Raw genomic sequence first — 23,403 nt, 5'->3', positions numbered from 1 at the left:
GGGGACGCCGCTCCGCGCGTGGCGGCTAGCGGGGGTAGGCGGCCCCTCCGACGGACTGGCTGCCTCGCCGCGGGAGCCCACGCGGCCGAGCGGGACCCAACACTCGGCCCTCAGCCCCTTCCCGGCGCCGCGCTCCAGGGCCGGAGCCCCAGCGCGTCAGCCCCGCTCCGGCGCAGGCGCCTCGCCTCCCGGTTCCTCCGCCCCTAGAAACCCTCCCGCAGCGCCGGGCGGCGGCCACAGCCAATGAGACAGGAGCGGCGGCACGAGGGCCAATGGGCGGCGGCGACAGTGCGGGGTGCGTTGCCAGGGGCGGGGCCTGGCTGCCGGCCAGGCTTGCCACCCTAGCAGCGGCGTCCCGGGGTCTGGATGTGGTTGTCTCCTTCTGGGCGGCGGGGATGGAGGCTCCGCGCTGCCGGCTCGGACCCCGCGGGGACAGGTCAGAGACGGGTGGTGGCTGGTCTCGTCTCGAGCGGGCGGAGGGCCTGAGACCGCGGCCGTCCTTGCGGGGGCTCTGAAGCGAGAGCGCTCGGTCGGGGGACGAGGCGGGAGGCGAGCAGAGGACCCCTTTTACAGGGGCGCGCTGGGGAGCAGCGGCTCTGCGGCGGCGCCGGGAGTGGGGCCTTCGTGTTCGTGTTCAGGTCCCAGCTTGGGAAACTCGTGGAGCTTTTTACGAGCTCGCCTTGCCCTCTGTGGGCCTCCTCACTCGGAGCGCGTTACCCTGCCCCTCGCACTGCCCAGCAGTGTCATTGCTGAGGTTGCATGAAGTCTCCGGGCTGTTGAAGCGGAAGGTTCTGGGTGATGTTTGATAGTTTGCTTAATGCGGTTGCGTCGGGCAGGCAGTGCTGAATTCTGCAAGAGTCCGACGGCTGAAAATGCAAAACTAGTCATCTTTTGCTATCTGCTTCTTAGTAACTCGCTCTTATGCGGCGTTGTCTGTCGTATTTGCAGTGGACCATGCCCCTTGTTTGTGCTCCTCTTGCTCTGCCATGCCCCTTTTTTCCTGCCTCCGCCAGAGGGAGAGCCTGGAAAAGAAGACGATCCGAAATCTCAGCCTGCCAATTTCTTGTTAGCTGGGTTAATGAAAAGTTAACGGGGAGCAGTGTGAAATGATTGGCTTAAAACTTTGGCATTGTCTGAGGATTTATTCTATTACCATAGCAAATAAAGATTTAGCATGTAAGGACTTAGTCTGATATTTAGACTAGTCGATGTTTAAACAATTGTAAACCATTTAAAAGCGTTGTCAGGAAGGAGGCGTTGGGGTACAGAACACTCATTTTTCTCTTTCATCAGATTTCATTGACGTAATAGCTGCGCTCTGTGAAATGTGTTCGCTGCTCTTTTTTTTCAAGTGGAGAGAAAAATATGCTACATTTACGAGTACAAATATGAAAATGCTAGGAGGAGGTAAAGTTAAAATTCAGCGTCTGTGTTGAATTCAGATGGTGCTTGTTAAGTTGTGGTCACTCAGTAAATCTTTTTTTTTTTACGAGGAGATCAGCCCTGTGCTAACATCTGCCAATCCTCCTCTTTTTTTTTGCTGAGGAAGACTGGCCCTGGGCTAACATCTGTGCCCATCTTCCTCTACTTCATATGGGACGCCACCACAGCATGGCTTGACAAGCAGTGTGTTGGTGTGCGCCTGGGATCCGAACCTGCGAACCCCAGGCCACCGCAGCGGAGCACGAGCACTTAACTGCTTGCGCCACCTGGCCGGCCCAGTAAATCTTAATTGAATGAATTTCAGGGAGTAAATTTCATGGGTACGAGATGTTTGATATGACTCATGATTTTTGAAAAAAAAAAATTGAATTGACTGAAATTGAGACAAGGAGGCAAAATGGTTTTTAATTTATTGGACTTGAAGTTTAAAGGGATAATTTAGAAGTTTTTCTGTCTTTTTTCTTCCCAAAGAAACCAGCTCTTTAATTTTAAATCCAAGGGGAATGTGTGAGTCACGGAATGTTCCTCCTGCAGCAGGTACTGTTAGTGCAGCTTCTAGCACAGTTTAACTCATTCGTTGCTGAGAGAAAGTGGAATAGGTCTTGCTTTTTTGGCTTTAATGGTTTTGATGAAATACATTGATAGAGTTTTTGGTATTAATACCTTTCAATGTGAAAGATAACATCTGACTTCTAAGTTTCTTGTGATTTTTTTCTTCTTTAATTATGTGACTCTTTTACCATGAGGCGGATGTATTTTCAACAAAGTATGGTAGTCCCCTCTTGTCCGTGGTTTCTTTTCCCGGGTTTCAGTTATTCGTGGTCACCCATGGTGGGAAAATATTAAATGGAAAATTCCAGAAATAAACAATTTGTAAGTTTTAAATTATAAGCAGTTCTGAGTGATGAAATCTGGAGTGGTCCAGCTCTGTCCCACCTAGCACGTGAATTATCGCTTTGTCCAGGTATCCACTGTGTGTACCTACCGGCCTGTTAGACCGTTAGTTAGGGAAAAATAGTACAAATGGGGTTCGGTACTACCCGTGATTTCAGGCACCCACTGGGGGTCTTGGAACGTTTCCCCTGTGAATAAGGGGGCACTACTGTAGAAAAATTATTAACAAGTAAACTCCAAATGTTTTTCCTATATCTGAAATATTTAGTGGAAATTGGAGATGGAATTTGAGACAGCACTCTCGGGACTTTTGTTGGGGCTAGGCATTTTGTATTATGGGTTCCCTGGAGATGACAGTGGTTTGCTACTCCTACAACTTGAGCTCCCTCTAGCCTTTTGTTCCTGATAGAAAATTGAAGATGTGATGAGAGAGACTTTTCTTTCTCGGTGTGATGAGAGAGACTTTTCTCGGTGTGATGTGACCTTGTGACCCAGAGTTGACTAAGAAAGTCCTAGTCTGTGGTTTATCCATATGCCATGATTTCTCTTTAGAAATATGAACAGTAGTAGTGCCTGAAAGTTATGTCTTGGCCAGGCTTGTTATCCTCTCTCATGTTCTCTCTTTTTAAAATGTTTCATCAGATGGACTAATTGTTGGCAAACAGACTTACCCAGTGCTTAAAAATACTTAGATTAACTTATACATGACCTCAGTATGTTTGGCAAATATCGAAAGCTATGGTAAAGGCCTAATAACATCTAGTGTGCGTGTGTTTTCCGAAATGTGAAGGCTACATACAGACCTAGGAAGGAAAGAATAATCCCTGTAATAAATTTCCCTTCTTCCAAGATCCTTCTGTTCCAAGCAGACAGACTCAGATAGTTTTTGGAATAGTTTCATTTCTGGCTTCTCTTATTTCCTGTGGAAACTCCGCTGTTTTCCCTGCATTTGTGCCCGTTGAAAGAAAAAGTTAATGTTTCCTCTCAACCAAGAGGAAAAGTATGCTTGAATTACTCAGAGGAGTTGAAGCTGCGTTGCTTCTCCCTATTTGAGATTTTAGGACTAGGAGAAGCCTTGATAGTTCCCTCAGTTTTTCTGTTCCAGAGTAGTTCCACAGTGGACTTGTTAAGACTTTTTTCAAACTAGAATTTCATGTAGCCTGCTTTTGCTTTATTTCCTCTGGGTCAATTCACTAGGAATAAGCTCTTTGTAACTCTTAAATCTGTTCTGCCTCATCAGACATCTGTACTGTTAGTAAGAACGAAAGCTGCAACGTTTTCCTGGCCGGGTTAAAGCTTGAATCCACTTATGCCTGAGAAAGGACACATTATCCACATCTTGCTCCATGTGCTGTCTTTGTTAACTCACTTAATGCTTGGTGTGAGTCTTGATAATGAGGATTGTCATCTCTGTCCCTTTGCTGTAGAACTTCTGTGAAAACATTTGTGATTAGCATTGTGTGATAAGAGTCACCAGAACCTCTGGAAGACCACAGTTCTGAAAAGGATTATAGTAATTCTTTCATTGTTTATAAGATGATATTTGCTGTTTTACCACATGGTATTGTGGTAATGGGGAAAACACTGGAAACTTCCACTGGGTCCCTGAGTTCCAGTCCCAGCTTTTTCACTGTCTAGCAGTGTGGTATTGAGTAGCTCATCTACTTCTTTGGCTTCAGTTTTCTCCTCTGGAAAATGAGGAATCTTTGAATTCTTTCAATGATTTATAATGAATTAATAAAATAACTTATGTTTTTAAACTACATATGGCTTAAATTTCAAAAGGTACAATTCAGTGAAAAGTGTCTTCTTTTCTCATTGTTTCCATGTCACCTAGTTTGTTCATTGGTAGGTTTCTTAGGGGGCCTTCCAAAGATATTCTATGTATTAAATAATCTCTTAGGGCCGGCCCCATGGCTTAGCGGTTAAGTGCGCACGCTCCGCTGCTGGCGGCCCGGGTTCGGATCCCGGGCGCGCACCGATGCACCGCTTCTCCGGCCATACTGAGGCCGCGTCCCGCATGCAGCAACTAGAAGGATGTGCAGCTATGACATACAACTATCTGCTGGGGCTTTGGGGGGAAAATAAATAAATAAATAAAATCTTTAAATAATCTCTTAGTATTCCTTTCTCACTCTTAAAATGTGATGATTTTGAGTTTTAGGGTGGAATATCATCTAAACTCTAATATCTATGTTCATCATGGGCAATATGTATTTTTAGAATATGAACTATAGATGCTTCAAGTTTTAATTTTGTTCTGTGATACTTAATGTATAGAAAATAAGACTGTAAGAAGAAAACAAGAGTTATTTTTCAGATAGGCTTCCTGAAAAATAAATCATTGCTATTTAGCTTTGCAGGAAGAAACTTCAGTAAATCTATAGTTTGCTTTTGATTTTAGGTTTTAGAGTGAAACTAATAGAGGATTGACTTGTTTCTCTATTGAAACATAGTGTGATTTTGTTACGGCGATTTGACATGTCGCATAAGCTAGAGGCAAAGTAGAGAGGAGTGTTTTGACTGAGTAAAGTTCATAAGCTGAAAAAGGAAAGATCTGTCAAGATAAAATGATCAATGATAATGGCTTATGTTGGTGTATCCTTTGCAGAGTTCATAGTGCTTTCACGTACATGATCTCTTTTGAGCTTCATAACTCAGAAGAAAGCAGAGCTGTTGTCATTATCTTCATTTTATTTTATTTTTATTTTTTTTTGCTGAGGAAGATTCACCCTGAGCTAATGTCTGTGCCAGTCTTCCTCTGTTTTGTATGTGGGACGCCGCCACAGCATGGCCGCCGACGAGTGGTGTAGGTCCATGTCCCGGAACCTAACCCAGGCCGCTGAAGCAGAGTGCACTGAACTTAACCACTAGACCGCCAGGGCCGGCCCCATTATCTTCATTTTATAGATGGGGAAATTAAGGCTCAGAAAGGGTGTGATATACCTAAGGTTACATGACAAGTAAATGATGTCTCCAGAAGTAAAATTTGGGCCTTTCATTTCTAGTCTCCTCTTTTCTTTTTCTCACATATTATCAAAATATCTATTCCAGACATTCTGGATGCCATTTGTGCATATAATGATAACAACTGATACTGATCCATTTTAACTTTTTTTAGGGTGAGCAGTTGAAGAAATCAGACATTTTAGCAAAATACAAATGAGTATTAATTTCAGCCAATGCAAGGGAGTGGAAATATTTATTTGGTATTGTTAGGCAAGAGAATGTACTTTCATCTTTACACAAGAAAGAGAGAGAAATAAGTAACATTCCTGAAGAGAGAAAATGCAAAACCCCCTTAGGAAGGGAGAATTAGGCAAAAGGTAGAATGAACTTAGATTCTGAGTAATATCCCTTTTTAAATCTATAAAGAATAAATGGATTCTTTAACTTCTGGATCAAATCATACATTTTAAATAACTTTCTGTTTGGTTCACTTAGAAGAATGCTTTTGCTTTTGTTTTGCGGGATGTGCAAAATGAAGAGAGGTTCACTCTAAAGTAATTTTCCTTGCTGCATTCTTTGGGACCAAATGCATGATCTAATCAGTTGCCAACTTTTCGTTCTCATTCTCTCTCTCTCTCCAAGCAATTCTCCCTTCTTTCTGATTGTCTCTACTAAATGGACCTATTAGGAAATAGATTTTTATTCCCTAGCTTCAATTTAATTAGTTTCAGATTGTGGCAGTCATTCAAGTAGAAGACAGCTGAGCCTAGCATACTAACATTTCTCCTGAGATGAGGAAGGGTATGTATATTTCAAAGGAATCTTTTCTGGCAGTTCTAATTTGATCTTTATGTGCCTTTTCCCAGAAGCAGTGTTTTGTTCTAGCCAGATGTATTCTTGGATCTCAGTACATGCGAAAATAATGGCCTGCTAATATTGACATTTAGAATTTGGATAAGGTGAATCTATTTGTCAATTGGCTTAGAGAAAATTATTTTATTAATAGCTATTGACCCAACTACCTGTCACTGTAATCACTTCGGACACAGTGAAATCTGTTGATTTCTTTTTCACTATAGATACTATAATCAATTCAAGGACTTCTTCAAAATCCATTCACTGGCTTGGAAATTCTGCTACCTAAAATATCAGATGAACTGGCATTTTGACTGAAAAGATTCTTGGCAGACTTACTGACATACCATGATAATGAAATTCCGGCCTCTCTGCTGACTATTTGAATACACGTGGTCAGTGGTGCAGTTGAGCATGCTGAGGTAGCTGGGAGTGAGACATCGTGGAATTCCAGCTCTTTCACTGACCAGCTCTTTTCTGACCTTGAGCAAATAGCTTCAGCTCTGAGTTGCAGATGCCTCTGTAAAATGGGATTGTAGGTTTATTGTGAGAGTTAGATGAGATAATGTGTAAAGTATTTAATGTAGTTTCTGGCACACAGTAGTTTATTCACTAAATGGAACTGTACTGCACCTGGCAATATGACAGTGTGTTAACAATGTTTCAATATCAAAAATTTGAAGATTTAGGGCCAGCCCCGTGGCTTAGCGGTTAAGTGCGCGCGTTCCGCTGCTGGCGGCCTGGGTTTGTATCCCGGGCGTGCACTGAGCACTGCTTCTCCGGCCATGCTGAGGCCGCATCCCACATACAGCAACTAGAAGGATGTGCAGCTATGACATACAATTATCTACTGGGGCTTTGGGGGAAAAATAAATAAATAAAATTAAAAAAAAAAATTGAAGATTTGTTTAACACAAGGAGAATTCTAGAAATGTCTAGGTTTCCAACATGAGAAAGGCTACAAAGAAGTTTTTAAAAGGTGATAATATCATGGTGAAATTATTAAAATCTTGTCAACGAAGACAAGATTAAGGTAATAGATTTGTTTGTAGTATTAAAAAAGTTGTAGAGCAAAATTCTTATATAATAGCAGTAGTTGCATTTATTGAGTGCTTACTATGGGCCAAATCTCATTTAATGCTCTCGATAACTTTATGAATTAAGTGTCATTATCCTCATTTTGTAGATGAGGAAACTTGAGGTTCTGTGAGGTTAAGTTGTGTTGGAAACTGCTCTAGCCATGCACCCATGCTTCTCTAAATGGAGAATTTGACCCCTCAGTTTGAGCCAATGTATGCTAAGCCAGGGGTCAGCAAAACTTTTCCGTAAAGATCCAGATGCTAAATATTTTAGGTTTTGTGGGTTTCTGACGCAGCTTCTCAACTTCTCTGTTGTAGGGCAAAAGCAGCTGTAGCTAATACGTAAAGGAATGAGCCATAAACGAGTGATCGTGGCTGTTTCCATGACTTTATTTATAGACACTGAAATTTGAATTTGATGTAACTTTTACATATCACAAAATATTCTTCTGTTTGTTTAACTTCTTAAAAATGAAAAACCATTCTTAGCTCATAGGCGATACAAAAACAGGCAGCAGATTTGGCCCACAGGTCCTAGCCTGTGACCCCTGTGCGCCACAAGATAAGAATATTTTTTCCTGGAAGGTCATAGTTATTCATGTTATGAATATTATCATAAGAGAGGAGTGGGGTTTTTATATTAAAATAGAATCAGTTAAAATATTGAGTAGAATGCAAAATTAATTTTCAGGATAAAACTTGGGGTTCTAAAGATGCATTGTTCTGTAGTGGTCTCTTTAGTCTATACCTCCCTCCTTTCTCCCCAGTTTCTTTTTTTTTTTTTTTTTTGTGAGGAAGCTCAGCCCTGTGCTAACATCTGCCAATCCTCCTCTTTTTTTCTTGAGGAAGACTGGCCCTGGGCTAGCATCCGTGCCCATCTTCCTCCACTTTATATGGGATGCCGCCACAGCATGGCTTGCCAGGCGGTGTGTTGGTGCGCGCCCGGAATCCGAACCAGCGGACCCCTGGCTGCGGCAGCGGAGCACACACACTTAACCGCTTGCGCCACCAGGCCAGCCACTCCCCAGTTTCATTTGAGCATGAAATCACTCTCTTCGGCTATTACAGGCACTTTGATGGAAATATTGCCTGCACTAACCCACATGAACATCAGTGTGCCAATAATAGATTATTAGGTACAAAATCAGAAGTTAAAGGCTATTTATAAATAAGTCCCTCAGTTGGAGGGGAGTAATGATTGGTGATTGGTTCTATGAAATCACAAAAGTAAAATGTGGGATATGGAAAGTGTTCCTGTTCTGCTATCCTTGTCTCTCTGGTTTACAGCTGCTGTTATAATTACTGATTACATTTATAATTATAAATGTATAATTACTAATACTCTTTTTTTACTCTCAAAAATGTCTAGTTTGGATAAATTTTTTTGACACCCTACCTTTCAGGTAACTGTTGTTAACGGTTTGTGTTTATCCTTCTCGAATTCTTCTATGCCTGTAAACGTCTTTTTTTTTCCCCACTTACAAAAATATGTATAATATTTATATACTGAAATACTACGTACACTGAACCTTATGTTTTAATAGCTATGTTGAGATAAAGTTTACATACCAGAAAATTCACCCATTTTAGGAGTGCAGCAGTTCTTAGCATATTTGCCGAGTTTTGCAACTATTACTAAAATCTAATCTTAGAACATTTCCATCACATTCCCTCCATCCCCCCAGCCCCCAAAGAAACCTGCTCAGTTACAGTCATTCCTTTCCCCCTTCCCTCACTCCTGGCCCAAGAAAACCACGAATCTACTTTCTGCCTCTACAGATTTGCCTATTCTGGGCATTTTAAATAAATGGAATCATAAGATGTGGTATTTTGTGACTGGCGTCTTTGATTTAGCAAAATGTTTTTGAGTTTCATTTTTGTTGTTATATGTTGCATATATCAGTACTTCATTGCTTTTTTTTTTTTGTGAGGAAGATCAGCCCTGAGCTAACATCCATGACAATCCTCCTCTTTTTGCTGAAGAAGACTGGCCCTGAGCTAACATCCATGCCCATCTTCCTCCACTTTATGTGGGACGCTGCCACAGCATGGCCTGACAAGCAGTGCGTTGGTGTGCGCCTGGGATCCAAACCCGGGCCGCCAGCAGCGGAGCGTATGCACTTAACCGCTACACCACGGGGCCGGCCCCCACTTCATTCCTTTTTATTGCTGAATAGTATTCTCTTGTATGGCCATACCACGTTTTGTTTATCCATTCATTAATTGATGGGCATTTGAGTTGTTTCCAGTTTTTGGAATGCTGCTATGAACATGGACATATATTTTCTTTTTTTTTAAAGATTTTATTTATTTATTTTTCCCCCAAAGCCCCGGTAGATAGTTGTATGTCGTAGTTGCACATTCATTCTAGTTGCTGTATGTGGGACGCGGCCTCAGCATGGCCAGAGAAGCGGTGCGTTGGTGCTCGCCCGGGATCCGAACCCGGGCCGCCAGCAGCGGAGCGCGCGCACTTAACCGCTAAGCCACAGGGCCGGCCCGTCATTCATTCTTGTTACTCAGTCCTTTGTATGTATATAATGAGTACATGATAGGCACTTAGTAAATATTTACAGGTGATAAAGATGAGTATAAAACAGAGGGCCTGTCTGCAATTTGGATCAGAATCAATTTAAGCTGATCAGGTGAGACAAAGGATATAAAGCCAACGAAAGCAAAATTCAACAACTAACAGTAGATTTACACATGAAAGTAGAGACAGTGGTAACCAAGACTATTAACATTCTTATGTTTTTTGTAGATGAAACAATGTATATTGTTTGTTGAGTCCAAGATTTTTACTGGCACTTATGATAAGGAATTGCCACAAAAACTTTATTGGAAGTATATAATAAAAGAAATTTTGATTGACAGGTGTAAGAGTTCTGGTTAGCAAAATATAATATAATTGAATGTATAATGGGAAGATGTACTACCTTGGAGGTGCTAAGATTATTAATCATCATTTGGCTCTCAAATGTGGTTTGATAAAAAATTTAGCAATACAGTGAGTTCAAATTTAAGAATGTGTTTAAAAATCACTGCTGCCCGCTTTTCTGATATAGAATAATCATCTCACACTGACTGTGCCTGGCCAACAAAACTGAAGGTCTGTTATGTGATGTGACTGATACTACCATATAGTTTGAGACACTGTCCCAGTTAAGCACATAACTGACAGCGGAAAACAAATGAGAAAACCAAAGAAGAGAGCAGAAGCTTCTGTCATCTCAACAACTGGGTTAGTTGCACCTCTAAGAGATTTACTTTTCTAATAGTAGCCTGTGGTAACGTGTACAGCCAATAGGGTAGGTACTATTTTATTTAATCTGTGAAAGGTTCATCTGAGGTTCAAAACTAAAAAACAGTAAAAATTTTTCTCTTTTTAAAAAAAATGACTTTAGGCTTACAATAACCTCTGTTGAAATTATTTCTCATTATTAGGCAAGGTAGCTGGGTAATCCTTTATCATTTTCTTAATTATTTTCCATAGCCCTCGACTATAAAATGAGGATGATAATATCTTTTACCTATTTTGCAAAGTCAAAGCAATTAGAATATTTCTTTAAGTCATAAGTAAGAGGAATTTTTTCCATGTAACTTTAAAATTCATTTATTTATCAGACATTTATTTCACATCCTCCATGTTTTCAGCGCCATGTACCATTAGTAATGTTGAGTAATGTTCGAAAGTACTAATATTTGCAAGTTTCTTTTGTAATTTTGCTTTTCTTCTGAGTGTTAGAAGTGTTGTCTCTAAAGTCATAAAAGAAATTTCTACATATGTCACTGAAGAGCTTAGCAGAGACGTTGTTTTGGCAGTTGCTCTGTTGTAGTGAAAACAAGAGAATTGCCAGAGAAGTGCAGTGTGTATCTCCTGACACCACGGCTGTAGCATAACATGCTATAAAAGCCCTGATGTGAGTAAATTTAGCTTCATTATCCATGGCTTGCACTTGAACTAGAGTGTGCGCCTACTCCCATAACAGACACTTCCCTGTTGGAAGTGTCAACTGTCTTCCCAAAACTGAGCAAGTTGCTCCTGAGGGTGTTCTGGGAGTTCATGTTGCTAACTGTGATAATGGCATCAGTTTCGATCTCTAGTTTAAAAATAACAAAATTTAAAGTCATTTTTTTCATTTTAAAATATAACCATTTGGAGCCTTCAAGCATATTTTGAGTGAGCATGTGCAGCAATTAGCAGAGATCAGATGAATGAATGTACTTGTAACTCAGACACTGGGGTGATAAATACCTAATGGAACATTCCTGGCTCCTATATTGACTTCAGCCATTTATAGTTTCAAGTTGTTTTATTCTTAGTCACGTATAATGGGCTAAAAAGTTGACTTTTAATATATTTTTTAAAATGCCTTTACATGGTACAAAATTCAAAAGGATCAAAAGGGTATATAATGAAAAGTAGGGCTGCTTCCCATCCTCTACCTATTTAGTTTTCCTTTTCTTCCCTGAAGGCAACACTAATACAGACTTACTGTGTATCCTTCCACAGATATTCTCTGCATTGCAAGTGAAATATATATACGTGCTTTTTTTCCTTCCACAAATGGTAGTAAATACTACTCCCCAAATTCTGAACCTTGCCTTTTTCTTTTCTTTTTTTTTTTTAAGATTTATTTATTTATTTTCCCCCCAAAGTCCCAGTAGATAGTTGTCTGTCATAGCTGCACATCCTTCTAGTTGCTGTATGTGGGACACGGCCTCAGCATGGCCAGAGAAGCGGTGCCTTGATGCGCGCCCAGGATCCGAACCCGGGCCGCCAGCAGCGGAGCGTGTGCACTTAACCGCTAAGCCACTGGGCCGGCCCTGCCTTTTTCTAATTAATAAAACATCTTGGTAATTGTTCCAAGTCAGTACTTATGTATTGCTGTATTTTATTTATATCAGTGCTTAGTTTTTTTTTTTTAACACCTGTATGGTGTTCCATTGTGTGGATATAGTATACTTTATTTAACCAGTCCCCTATTGATGAACATTAGAGCATGCTGTCTTTTGCTATTACGAACAGTAATAGCTGCAAAGTCATATAATGCTTAATATTTAATACTGAGCAGTTGGCTAAAGTTGGGAAGTAATACGTTAATAAGGAGCATAAAAACAATAATTCTGTAAATTTGCCTAAAGATGCGTTTCTCTAAGAATGTAAGTTGCATTCATTAGTGATCAGAAATTTTATATTTCATGCCGACATTTTTTTTTTTTTTTGTGAGGAATACCAGCCCTGAGCTAACATCTATTGCCAGTCCTCCTCCTTTTTTCCCTTTTTCTCCCCAAAGCCCCAGTAGATAGTTGTAGGTCATAGTTGCACATCCTTCTAGTTGCTGTATGTGGGACGCTGCCTCAGCATGGCCCGACAAGCGGTGTGTTGGTGCGCGCCGGGGATCCGAATCCCAGGCCGCCAGCAGCGGAGCAGGCGCACTTAACTGCTAAGGGGCCGGCCCCTTTGCCGACATATTTTTAATATTTCAAAAACTAATTTTTTTTTAATTGAGGTAACATTGGTTTATAACATAAATTTCAGGTGGTTTATAACATAAATTTCAGGTGTACATCATTATATTTTGATTTCTATGTAGATTACATCGTGTTCACCACCCAAAGACTAATTACAGTCCGTCACCATACACATGTGTGAATCACTCCTTTCACCCTCCTCCCTCCCCCCTTCCCCTCTGGTAACCACTAATCCAATCTCTGTCTCTATGTGCTTGTTTGTTGTTGTTTTTGTCTTCTATTTATGAGTGAGATCAAACGGTATTTGACTTTCTTCCTCTGGCTTATTTTGCTTAGCATGATACCCTCAAAGTCCATCTATGTTGTTGCAAATAGCAAGATTTCATCTTTGTTTATGGCTGAGTAGTATTCCATTGTGTATATATACCACATCTTTATCCATTCGTCCCTTGGTGGGTGCCTAGGTTGCTTCCAAGACTTGGCTATTGTGAATAATGCTGCTATGAACAGAGGGGTGTGCATGTATCTTTACACGTTGATGTTTTCATGTTCTTTGGATAAATACCCGGCAGTGAAATAGCTGGATCATATGGTAGTTCTATTCTTAATTTTTTGAGGAATTTCCATACTGTTTTCCAGAGTGGCTGTACCAGTTTGCACTCCCACCAGCAGTGTTTAAGAGTTCCCTTTTCTCCACATCCTCTCCAACATTTGTTATTTCTTGTCTTGTTAATTATAACGATTCTGATGGGTGTAAGGTGATATCTCATTATAGTTTTGACTTGCATTTCCCTAATAATTAGTGATGTTGAATATCTTTTCAGGTGCCTGTTGGCCATCTGTATATCTTTGGAAAAATGTCTGTTCAGATCTTTTGCCCATTTTTTATTTGGGTTGTTAGGTTTTTTGTTGTTGAGATATAGGCATTCTTTGTATATTTTGGAGATTAACCCCTTATCAGATATGTGCTTTGCAAATATTTTCTCCCAATTGTTAGGTTGTCTTTTTGTTTTGTTGATGGTTTCCTTTGCTGTGCAGAAGCTTTTTTAGTTTGATGTAGTCCCATTTGTTTATTTTTTCTATTGTTTCCCTTGCCTGATCAGACATGGTGCTTGAAAATATGCTACTAAGACCGATGTCAAAGAGTGTACTGCCTTTGTTTTCTTCCAGAATTTTTATGGTTTCAGGTCTTACATTCAAGTCTTTAATCCATTTTGAGTTAATTTTTGTGTATGGTGTAAGATAATTCAAAAACTGTTAAAAAGAGCAAGTATGGAATCATTATATACAATTGGAGTTTTTATTCATTAGGAGTAAAGAAATAATGAACCTCTGGGAACTATTAGAAGGTTGGAGTGGAGAGAGAGAAAGAGTGGGACTTGTGTTTGTTGCTTTTATTTTTTCTTACTTCATTGACAATGTTAATGATAATTCTTTGTGGAAGTTTCAGGGTAAAATTACGCCTCCCTTGATAAATTATGCTAACATAGATCACAGTTTATTTGTAGCTGCTTTGAATTTATTGAGTGCTCATTATTATTTTATAATTTGTAGACCACTTTATTTTGACAGAGATTTTCTTTAACTTTCATTAATGTTAGTGCCATTTATTAAATATAAGCCGTTTTGAACAGTAACTATATCTTTAACTCTTAACATATTGGCAAATAAGGATTCAGAAAATAATCATATAATTTAATGAGTGCTTTCTATGTGCCTGACACTATTCTGAGCATCTTATATTTATTAACTTGTTTAAATCTTATATAGTGGAATGAGATAAGCATTAGTATTATCTTCATAATACTATATTGTATAATAATAGTTGTGTGTGACGTGGGCAGAGTTAAGTAACTTGTCGAGGTTGCAAGTAAAAGAGCCGTGAAAGCCAGGTAGTCTGGATCCAGAGCTGGCACTTGTAATTATTCCTCTGTCACGTTGATTGACTTTTCTTTTACTGTTATATGTTTTATGGATTATTATTATTATCCCTTTTATTAGGGAAGGAAAAGGCAGAAAAGTAAAATTGCTTGCCCAGAGTATCAACATGCTTATGGAAGGCTTAATGCTCTCAGTTTAAGAGTATTGGTAGGTGGAGATCCTAGGGGGAAGAACATAGCCAGATTTTGCCTCTCCTGGACTTGGAATAGCACGGCTGTTGAGCAGTCACTGGTTGGCTGTGGTTAAGACGGCTGTTGTTCTTGTCCTTTCTATTTATTTTATCTGTTAACTTAGTTGCTTTTTTATCTTTACGCTAACAAAGCAATTCACAAGGAAGGGTGTGTTGTTTAAAAATATAATAGAGTTGGGGTAGGAGGAAACAAGAATGATGATTTATTCACTCTGCTCTGTAGAGAGGAAATTGTTTATGTTTGTGTTTCTATGTCAACTTGAGAAGAAACTTTCCAGGAGTCACGAGCATTATGCTTTGCTTCAGTTGTTGACTTTCATTGTTTTTTTTAATTCAGTCTCAGTATTGTTGTAAATATATTGCAGTCTTGAAATGCCCTTTCTCTTTGATACTTTGTCATGTGACTCCCCATAGAAAGGTGTGAAGTTCAGAATGATATTATTGATAATGGAATTGGTCAGGAAAAAGCAGAAGGAAGCCTCAAGAAGCCAAGACTAGGGACTATATTGGGGAAAAAAAGGAATCTCGTCATTGGTGTTAGCAAAAGTCTGATACCTATTAAAACAAACCTTTGCTGAGCAACTCCAGGGATGTGGCTACACTGGGGGCTTGGAGGGTGAGACGTGGGGAATGCTTCTCTGTTCCCTTTCCACTGACTTTTCTAGTCTCTTTGATTCATCTGCATCTTTTCCGCAGTTTGTCGATTCACACCCATAGTCACATTTATAAATGTTTTTCATATGCATGTAAAATAATGAAACTAGCTTGTATGTAGCTTATAAAATTATTCTGATTTCTTTGTTACACGTGCTGTCTATAATCTCACAGGTACACATGCCAAAATTCCGTGGCAGTAGAAAATGAGCAAGTGCAGGATGTCACAATACGACAAAATATCATGACATGGTATTTGGGAATAAATATATATATATATTTTTTAATAATTTTATTTATTTATTTTTTTCCCCCAAAGCCCCGCTAGATAGTTGTATGTCATAGCTGCACATCCTTCTAGTTGCTGTATGTGGGACGCGGCCTCAGCATGGCCGGAGAAGCGGTGCGCTGGTGCACACCTGGGATCCGAACCCAGGCCGCCAGCAGCGGAGCACACGCACTTAACCGCTAAGCCAGAGGGCCGGCCCTTGGGAATAAATATATTAAAATATCAAGTTCATTAGTTTGAAAGGCATATGGAAAATTTAGGCATTTCAGAAGAAGACATTCTAAAGGAAAAATTTTAAAAGAGACTTGTATGTTGAAAGAGTCTTAAAAATAGGAATTACAAAACATTGCATTGGTTGATGGCATAGTTGAAGGGTATGCTAGGAGGGTAGAAGGCATCTGTTCTCCTACAGCAAAGAGTTGTCTGTTTATGGAGTGTTTATAGATATGCATATTTTTTTCTGCTATCTCAACTCTTTGTCCTTTCTAGTAGAATGTGAGAGATGGCAGTGGCAGCTGTACTATCAACTTGTGTTAGTATCAGCTTCTTAGTAGGTGTCTAGTGTTCTTGGTTACAAATATAAAGTACAATATCCTTTAATACAGTGATTGAGAGCAGAGCTTTGGAACTATACTGCCTGGGTTGGATCTTGGCTCTGCCATTTACTGATTGTGGGACCACGAGACTTAGCTGTGCCTCAGTTTCCTCAATTGTAAAATAGAGATCAAGGTTGAATTACTTTGACTAAATAGCCTATACTAAACTCAGATCTTAGATCTCTCAGATCCAACTTAAAAATCCCTGGAGAGTCTGAATACTCCACCTTGGGTCAGGTGTCTACACTGGTCTTTCAGTTTCTGGCTGTGGAGACAGGGCTGTATAGAATAAATGAACTGTATAGACATGACCCAGAGGTCCAGTCTTGTCACAGATAGAGGATTATCTTGGGCCAGGCAGAAACCCCAGAAGGTGCTTTGAAGTACAGAATTGACACTTTTTTTTAAATTAATAGATTTTATTTTTATTGAGGTCATAATAGTTTCTAACATTGTGAAATTTCAGTTGTACATTATTATTTGTCAGTCACCATATAAATGTGCCCCTTCACCCCTTGTGTCCCCTGGTAACCACCAAACTGATTCCTCTGTCCGAGTGTTAGTTATTTTCCACATATGAGTGAAATCATGTGGTGTTTGTCTTTGTCTGGCTTATTTCACTTAACATAATACCCTCAAGGTCCATCTATGTTGTTGCAAAGGGGACAGTTTTGTCTTTTTTTATGGCTGAGTAATATTCCATTGTATGTATATACCACATCTTTTTTATCCACTCATCAGTTGTTGGGCGCTTGGGTTGCTTCTACTTCTTGGCTGTAGTGACTAATGCTGCACTGAACATGGGTGTGTGTATAAGTCTCTTTGGATGGTTGATTTCAAGTTCTTTGGATAAATACCCAGGAGGGGGATGGCTGGGTCATATGGTATTTCTATTTTTAATTTTTTGAGGAATCTCCATACTGTTTTCCATAGGGGCTGCACCAGTTTGCATTCCCACCAGCAGTGTATGAGGGTTTCCTTTTCTCCACAACCTCTCCAACGTTTGTTATTTTTTGTCTTGGTGATTATAGCCATTCTAATGGGTATAAGGTGATATCTTAGTGTAGTTTAGATTTGCATTTCCCTCATCATTAGTGATATTAAACATCTTTTCATGTGCCTATTGGCCATCTGTATATCTTCTTTGGAAAAATGTCTGTTCATATCCTTTGCCCATTTTTTCATCGGGTTGTTTGTTTATTTGCTGTTCAGTTGTGTGAGTTCTTTATATATTATGGAGATTAACTCCTTGTCAGATATATGATTTGCAAATATTTTCTCCCAGCTGGTGGGTTGGCTTTTCATTTTGATCCTGGTTCCATTTGCCTTGCAGAAGCTCTTTAGTCTAATCAAGTCCCACTTGTTTATTTTTTCTTTTATTTCCCTTGTCCGAGTAGACATGAAATTCGAAAAGATCCCTCTATGACTGATGTCAAGGAGTGTACTGCTTATATTTTCTTCCAGGAGTTTTATAGTTTCAGGTCTTACCTTCAAGTCTTTGATCCATTTTGAGTTAATTTTTGTGTATGGCAAAAGAAAATGGTCTACTTTCATTCTTTTGCATGTGGCTGTCCAGTTTTACCCACACCATTTATTGAAGAGACTTTCCTTTCTCCATTGTATGTTCTTAGCTCCTTGGTGTAAGATTAGCTGCCCATAGATGTGTGGGTTTATTTCTGGGCTTTCAATTCTGTTCCATTGATCTGTGTGTCTGTTTTTGTACCAGTACCATGCTGTTTTCATTATTATAGCTTTGTAGCATATTTTGAAGTCAGGGATTGTGATGCCTCCAACTTTGTTCTTTTTTATCAGGATTGCTTTAGCTATTCGGGGTCTTTTGTTGCCCCATATGAATTTTAGTATTCTTTGTTCTATTTCTGTGAAGAATGTCCTTGGGATTCTGATTGGGATTGTCTTGAATCTGTAGATTGCTTTAGGTAGTATGAACATTTTTTTTTTTTAATATGGAGTTAATTTTATTTTCATATTTCTTTTTTTTAATTGATGTCTTAATAGTTTATAACATTGTGAAGTTTTGGTTGTACATTGTTTGTCAGTCACCATATATATGCCTCCCTTCACACCTTGTGCCCACCCCCCAACCCCCTTTCCCCTGGTAACCACCATACAGTTCTCTCTGTCCGTGTGTTGGTTTATATTCCACGTATGAGTGAAATCATGTGGTGTTTGTCTTCCTTTGTCTGGGTTATTTCGCTTCACATGATACCCTCCAGGTCCATCCATGTTGTTGCAAATGGGACAGTTTTGTCTTTTGTTATGGCTGAGTAGTATTCCATTGTGTACATGTACCACATCTTCTTTATCCAATCATCAGTCGAGGGACACTTGGGTTGCTTCCACTTCTTGGCTGTAGTGAATAATGCTGCAATGAACGTAGGGATGCATAAGCCTCTCTGGATTGTTGTTTTCAGGTTCGTTGGATAGATTCCCAGTAGTGGGATAGCTGGATCATAGGGTATTTCTAATTTTAATTTTTTGAGGAATCTCCAAGGTAGTATGGACATTTTAACTATGTTTATTCTTCCAATCCATGTGCCTGGGATACATTTCCATTTATTTATGTCATCATCGATTTCATTCAATAATGTCTTATAGTTTTCATTGTTTAGGTCTTTCACCTCCTTGGTTAAATTTATTACTAGATATTTTATTCCTTTGGTTGCAATTGTAAATGAGATTGTCTTCTTCCGTTCTCTTTCTGTTAGTTTGTTTTTAGAGTATAGAAATGCAACTGATTTTTGTAAGTTGATTTTGTACCCTGCAACTTTGCTGTAGTTGTTGATTATTTCTAATAGTTTTCCGATGGATTCTTTAGGGTTTTCTGTATATAAAATCATGTCCTCTGCAAACAGCGAGAGTTTCACTTCTTCGTTGCCTATTTGGATTCCTTTTATTCCTTTTTCTTGCCTAATTGCCCTGGCCAAAACCTCCAGTACTGTATTGAATAAGAGTGGTGAGAGTGGGCACCCTTGTCTTGTTCCTGTTCTCAGCGGGATGGCTTTCAGTTTTTCCCCATTGAGTATGATGTTGGCTGTGGGTTTGTCATATATGGCCTTTATTATGTTGAGGTCCTTTCCTTCTATACTTGTTTTGTTGAGCGTTTTTATCATAAATGGATGTTGGATCTTCTCAAATGCTTTCTCTGCATCTGTACAGATGATCATTAGTTTTTATTCCTTGTTCTGTTAGTGTGGTCAATCACATTGATTGATTTGGGAATGTTGAACCATCCGTGTATCCCTGTTATGAATCCCACTTGATCATGGTGTATGATCTTTTTAATGTATTGTTGTTTTCGGTTTGCCAATATTTTGTTGATGATTTTTGCATCTATGTTCATCAGCGATATTGGCCTGTAATCTTCCTTCTTTGTGTTGTCCTTGTCTGGCTTTGGTATCAGGGTGATGTTGCCCTTGTAGAATGTGTTAGGCAGTGTTCCATCTTCCTCTATTTTTTGGAATAGTTTGAGAAGGATAGGTATTAAATCTTCTTTAAATGTTTGGTAGTATTCTCCAGAGAAGCCTTCTGGTCCTGGACTTGTATTTTTTGGGAGGTTTGTAATTGCTGTTTCAGTCTCTTTACTTGTGATTGGTCTATTCAGATTCTCTATTTCTTCTTGATTCAGTTTTGGGAGGTTGTATGAGTCTAAGAATTTGTCCATTTCTTCTAGATTGAAAAACTATATGCCAAAAAAAAAAAAATTGGACATATGAGCCAGCCCGGTGGCGCAAGCAGTTAAGTGCACGTGCTCCGCTGTGGTGGCCCGGGGTTTGCCGGTTCGGATCCCGGGCGCGCACTGACGCACCGCTTGGCAAGCCATGCTGTGGTGGTATCCCATATAAAGTGGAGGAAGATGGGCATGGATGTTAGTCCAGGGCCAGACTTCCTCAGCAAAAAAAACACAAGGATTGGCAGATGTTAGCATAGGGCTGATCTTCCTCACACACACACAAAAAAATTGGACATGGTATTCTCTTATAATCCTTTGTATTTCTGTGGTATCTGCTTTTAATTTCTCCTCTTTCATTTCTAATTTTATTTATCTGTCTTAGTGAGTCTGGCTTAGGGTTTGTCAGTTTTGTTTATCTTTTTAAAGAACCAGCTCTTAGTTTCATCGATCCTTTCTACCGTTTTTTTTTTGTTTGTTTCAATTTCATTTATTTCTGCTCTGATGTTAATTATTTCCCTCCTTCTCCTAACTTTGGGCTGTGTATGTTCTTCTCTTTCTAGGTCTGTTAAGGGTAGTTTAAGATTGCTTATTTGAGATTTTTCTTGTTTGTTAAGGTGGGCCTGTATTGCTGTGAGTTTCCCTTTCAGGACTGCTTTTACTGCATCCCATATGAGTTGGCATGGTGTGTTTTCCTTTTCATTTGGCTCCAAATATTTTTTGATCTCTCCTTTAATTTCTTCAGTGATCCATTGGTTGTTGAGTAGCATGTTGTTTAGTCTCCACATCTTTGTCACTTTCCCAGTTTTTTTCTTATAGTTGATTTCTAGTTTCATAGCATTATGGTTGGAAAAGATGCTTGATATGATTTCAGTCTTCTTAAGTTTATTGGGGCTTGCCTCGTTTCCCAACATGTGGTCTATCTTTGAGAATGTTCCATGCGTGCTTGAGACGAATGTGTATTCTGTTGTTTTTGTATGGAGTGTGCTATATATATATCTATTAAGTCCATCTGGTCTAGTTTTTTGTTTAGTTCCACTATTTCCTCGTTGACTTTCTGTCTGGATGATCTATCCATTGATGTAAGTGGGGTGTTAAGGTCCCCTACTATTATTGTGTTGCTGTTAATATCTCCTTTTTGGTCTGTTAATAGTTGCTTTATATACTTTGGTGCTCCTGTGTTAGGTGCATATATATTCATAAGTCTTATATCCTCTTAGTGGAGTATCCCTTTTATTATGATATACTGCTCCTCTTTGTCTTGCATTGCCTTTTTTACCTTGAAGTCTACTTTGTTTGATATAAGTATGTCAAAACATGCTTTCTTTTGTTTGCCTTTAGCTTGGAGTATCGTCCTCCATCCCTTCACTCTGAGTCTGTGTTTGTCTTTAGAGCTGAGTTATGTTTCCTGGAGGCAGCATATTGTTGGTTCTTGTTTTTTGATCCATCCAGCCACTCTGTGTCTTTTGTTTTTTATTTATTTATTTTTTTTGTGAGGAAGATCAGCCCTGAGCTAACATCCATGCTAATCCTCCTCTTTTTGCTGAGGAAGACCGGCTCTGAGCTAACATCTATTGCCAATCCTCCTCCTTTTTTTTTCCCCCCAAAGCCCCAGTAGATAGTTGTATGTTATAGTTGCACGTCCTTCTAGTTGCTGTATGTGGAACGCGGCCTCAGCATGGCCGGAGAAGCGGTGTGTCAGTGCACGCCCAGGATCCGAACCCTGGGCCGCCAGTAGCGGAGCGCGCGCACTTAACTGCTAAGCCACAGGACCGGCCCCTCACTCTGTGTCTTTTGATTGGAGAATTCAGTCCATTTACATTTAGAGTGATTATTGATATATGAGGGTTTAATACTGCCACTTTATCACTTGTTTTCTGGTTGTTCTATATTTCCATTGTTTCTCGGTCTCATGTATTTCAGACTGCCAGTTTAGGTTGGTGGTTCTCTCTGATGGTTTTCTCAGTTTTCTGCTTATCATTTGTGTCTCTCTCCTGTTTTTTTGTTTAGTGGTTACCATGAGGTTTGTATAAAAGATCTCACAGATGAGATAGTCCATTTTCTTTTCTTTTTTTTTTTTTTTGAGGAAGATCAGCCCTGAGCTAACATCCATGCCAATCCTCCTCTTTTTGCTGAGGAAGACCGGCTCTGAGCTAACATCTATTGCCAATCCTCCTCCTTTTTTTTTCCCCAAAGGCCCGGTAGATAGTTGTATGTCATAGCTGCACATCCTTCTAGTTGCTGTATGTGGGACGTGGCCTCAGCATGGCCGGAGAAGTGGTGCGTCAGTGCGCGCCCGGGATCTGAACCCAGGCCGCCAGTAGCAGAGCGTGCGCACTTAACCACTAAGCCACTGGGCCGGCCCGAGGTAGTCCATTTTTTGATGTCCTCTTATTTCCTTAGTCTAAGCAGCTTCCATCCCTTTCCTCTTCCCCATCTAAGTTATTGTTATCACACCTTATTCCAGTTTGTGTTGTGAGTTTTTGGTTAAAATGAAGTGATTGTAGTTATTTTTAATGTTTTCCTTCCCTTTTTCTTTAACGTTATAATAAGTATTTGCTAATCTGTTCTGATAGAGAGCTGCAATTTTCTGATTTTGTCTGCCTATTTAACTCCTTGCTCAAGACTTTGTAAACCCTTTCCTTTTTTTTTTTTTTTCCCCAGGTATGGTGGCCTTCTTGATAATTTCTTTTAGGGGTGGTCTTGTGGTGATGAACTCCCTCAGATTTTATTTATCTGAGAAAGTTTTTATTTCTCCATCATATCTGAAGGATGTTTTTGCTGGGTAGAGTATTCTTGGCTGAAAGTTTTTATCTTTCAGAATTTTGAATATATCATTCCACTCTCTCCTAGACTGTATTGTTTCTGCTGAGAAATCTGCTGAAAGCCTCATAGGCGTTCCTTTGTAGGTTATTTTCTTCTGGCTTGCTGCCCTTAATATTTTTTCTTTGTCGTTGATTTTTGCCAGTTTTACTAATATATGCCTTAGAGAAGGTCTTTTTACATTGATGTAATTAGGAGTTCTATTAAGTTCTTTTACTTATAATTCCAGCTCCTTCCCCAGGTTTGGGAAGTTCTCAGCTGTTATTTCTTTGAACAAGCTCTCTGCTCCTTTCTCCCTCTCTTCTCCTTCTGGAATATTTATAATACTTATGTTGCGTTTCCTAATTGAGTCGGATATTTCTTGGATAATTTCTTCATTTCTTTTTAGTCTGAGTTCTCTCCTCCTCTATCTGAAGCATTTCTGTATTTCTGTCCTCTAAATTGTTAATTCTGTCCTCCATAATATCAACTCTGTTATTTAAGGACTCCTCTTTATCTCATTTATTGTGTTTTTCATCTCCAACATTTCT

General features: G+C 39.6%; 1 protein-coding gene across 1 annotated transcript in view; it reads left to right on the top strand.

Moving 5' to 3' along the window:
- The first annotated feature begins 344 nt into the window (after positions 1-344).
- Positions 345-23,403, top strand: part of TULP3 (TUB like protein 3) — a 72,016-nt gene continuing 48,957 nt past the window's right edge. Inside the window, exon 1 of the mRNA XM_058559050.1 lies at positions 345-436. Within this exon, the coding sequence (XP_058415033.1) occupies positions 396-436 (41 nt within the window). The 5' untranslated portion in view covers positions 345-395. The remainder of the gene's footprint in view (positions 437-23,403) is intronic.

The sequence above is a fragment of the Diceros bicornis genome, chromosome 17, assembly GCF_020826845.1.
Source record: "Diceros bicornis minor isolate mBicDic1 chromosome 17, mDicBic1.mat.cur, whole genome shotgun sequence".
Taxonomy (NCBI): Eukaryota; Metazoa; Chordata; class Mammalia; order Perissodactyla; family Rhinocerotidae; genus Diceros; species Diceros bicornis.
This window is presented reverse-complemented; position numbering and strand designations above follow the sequence as displayed.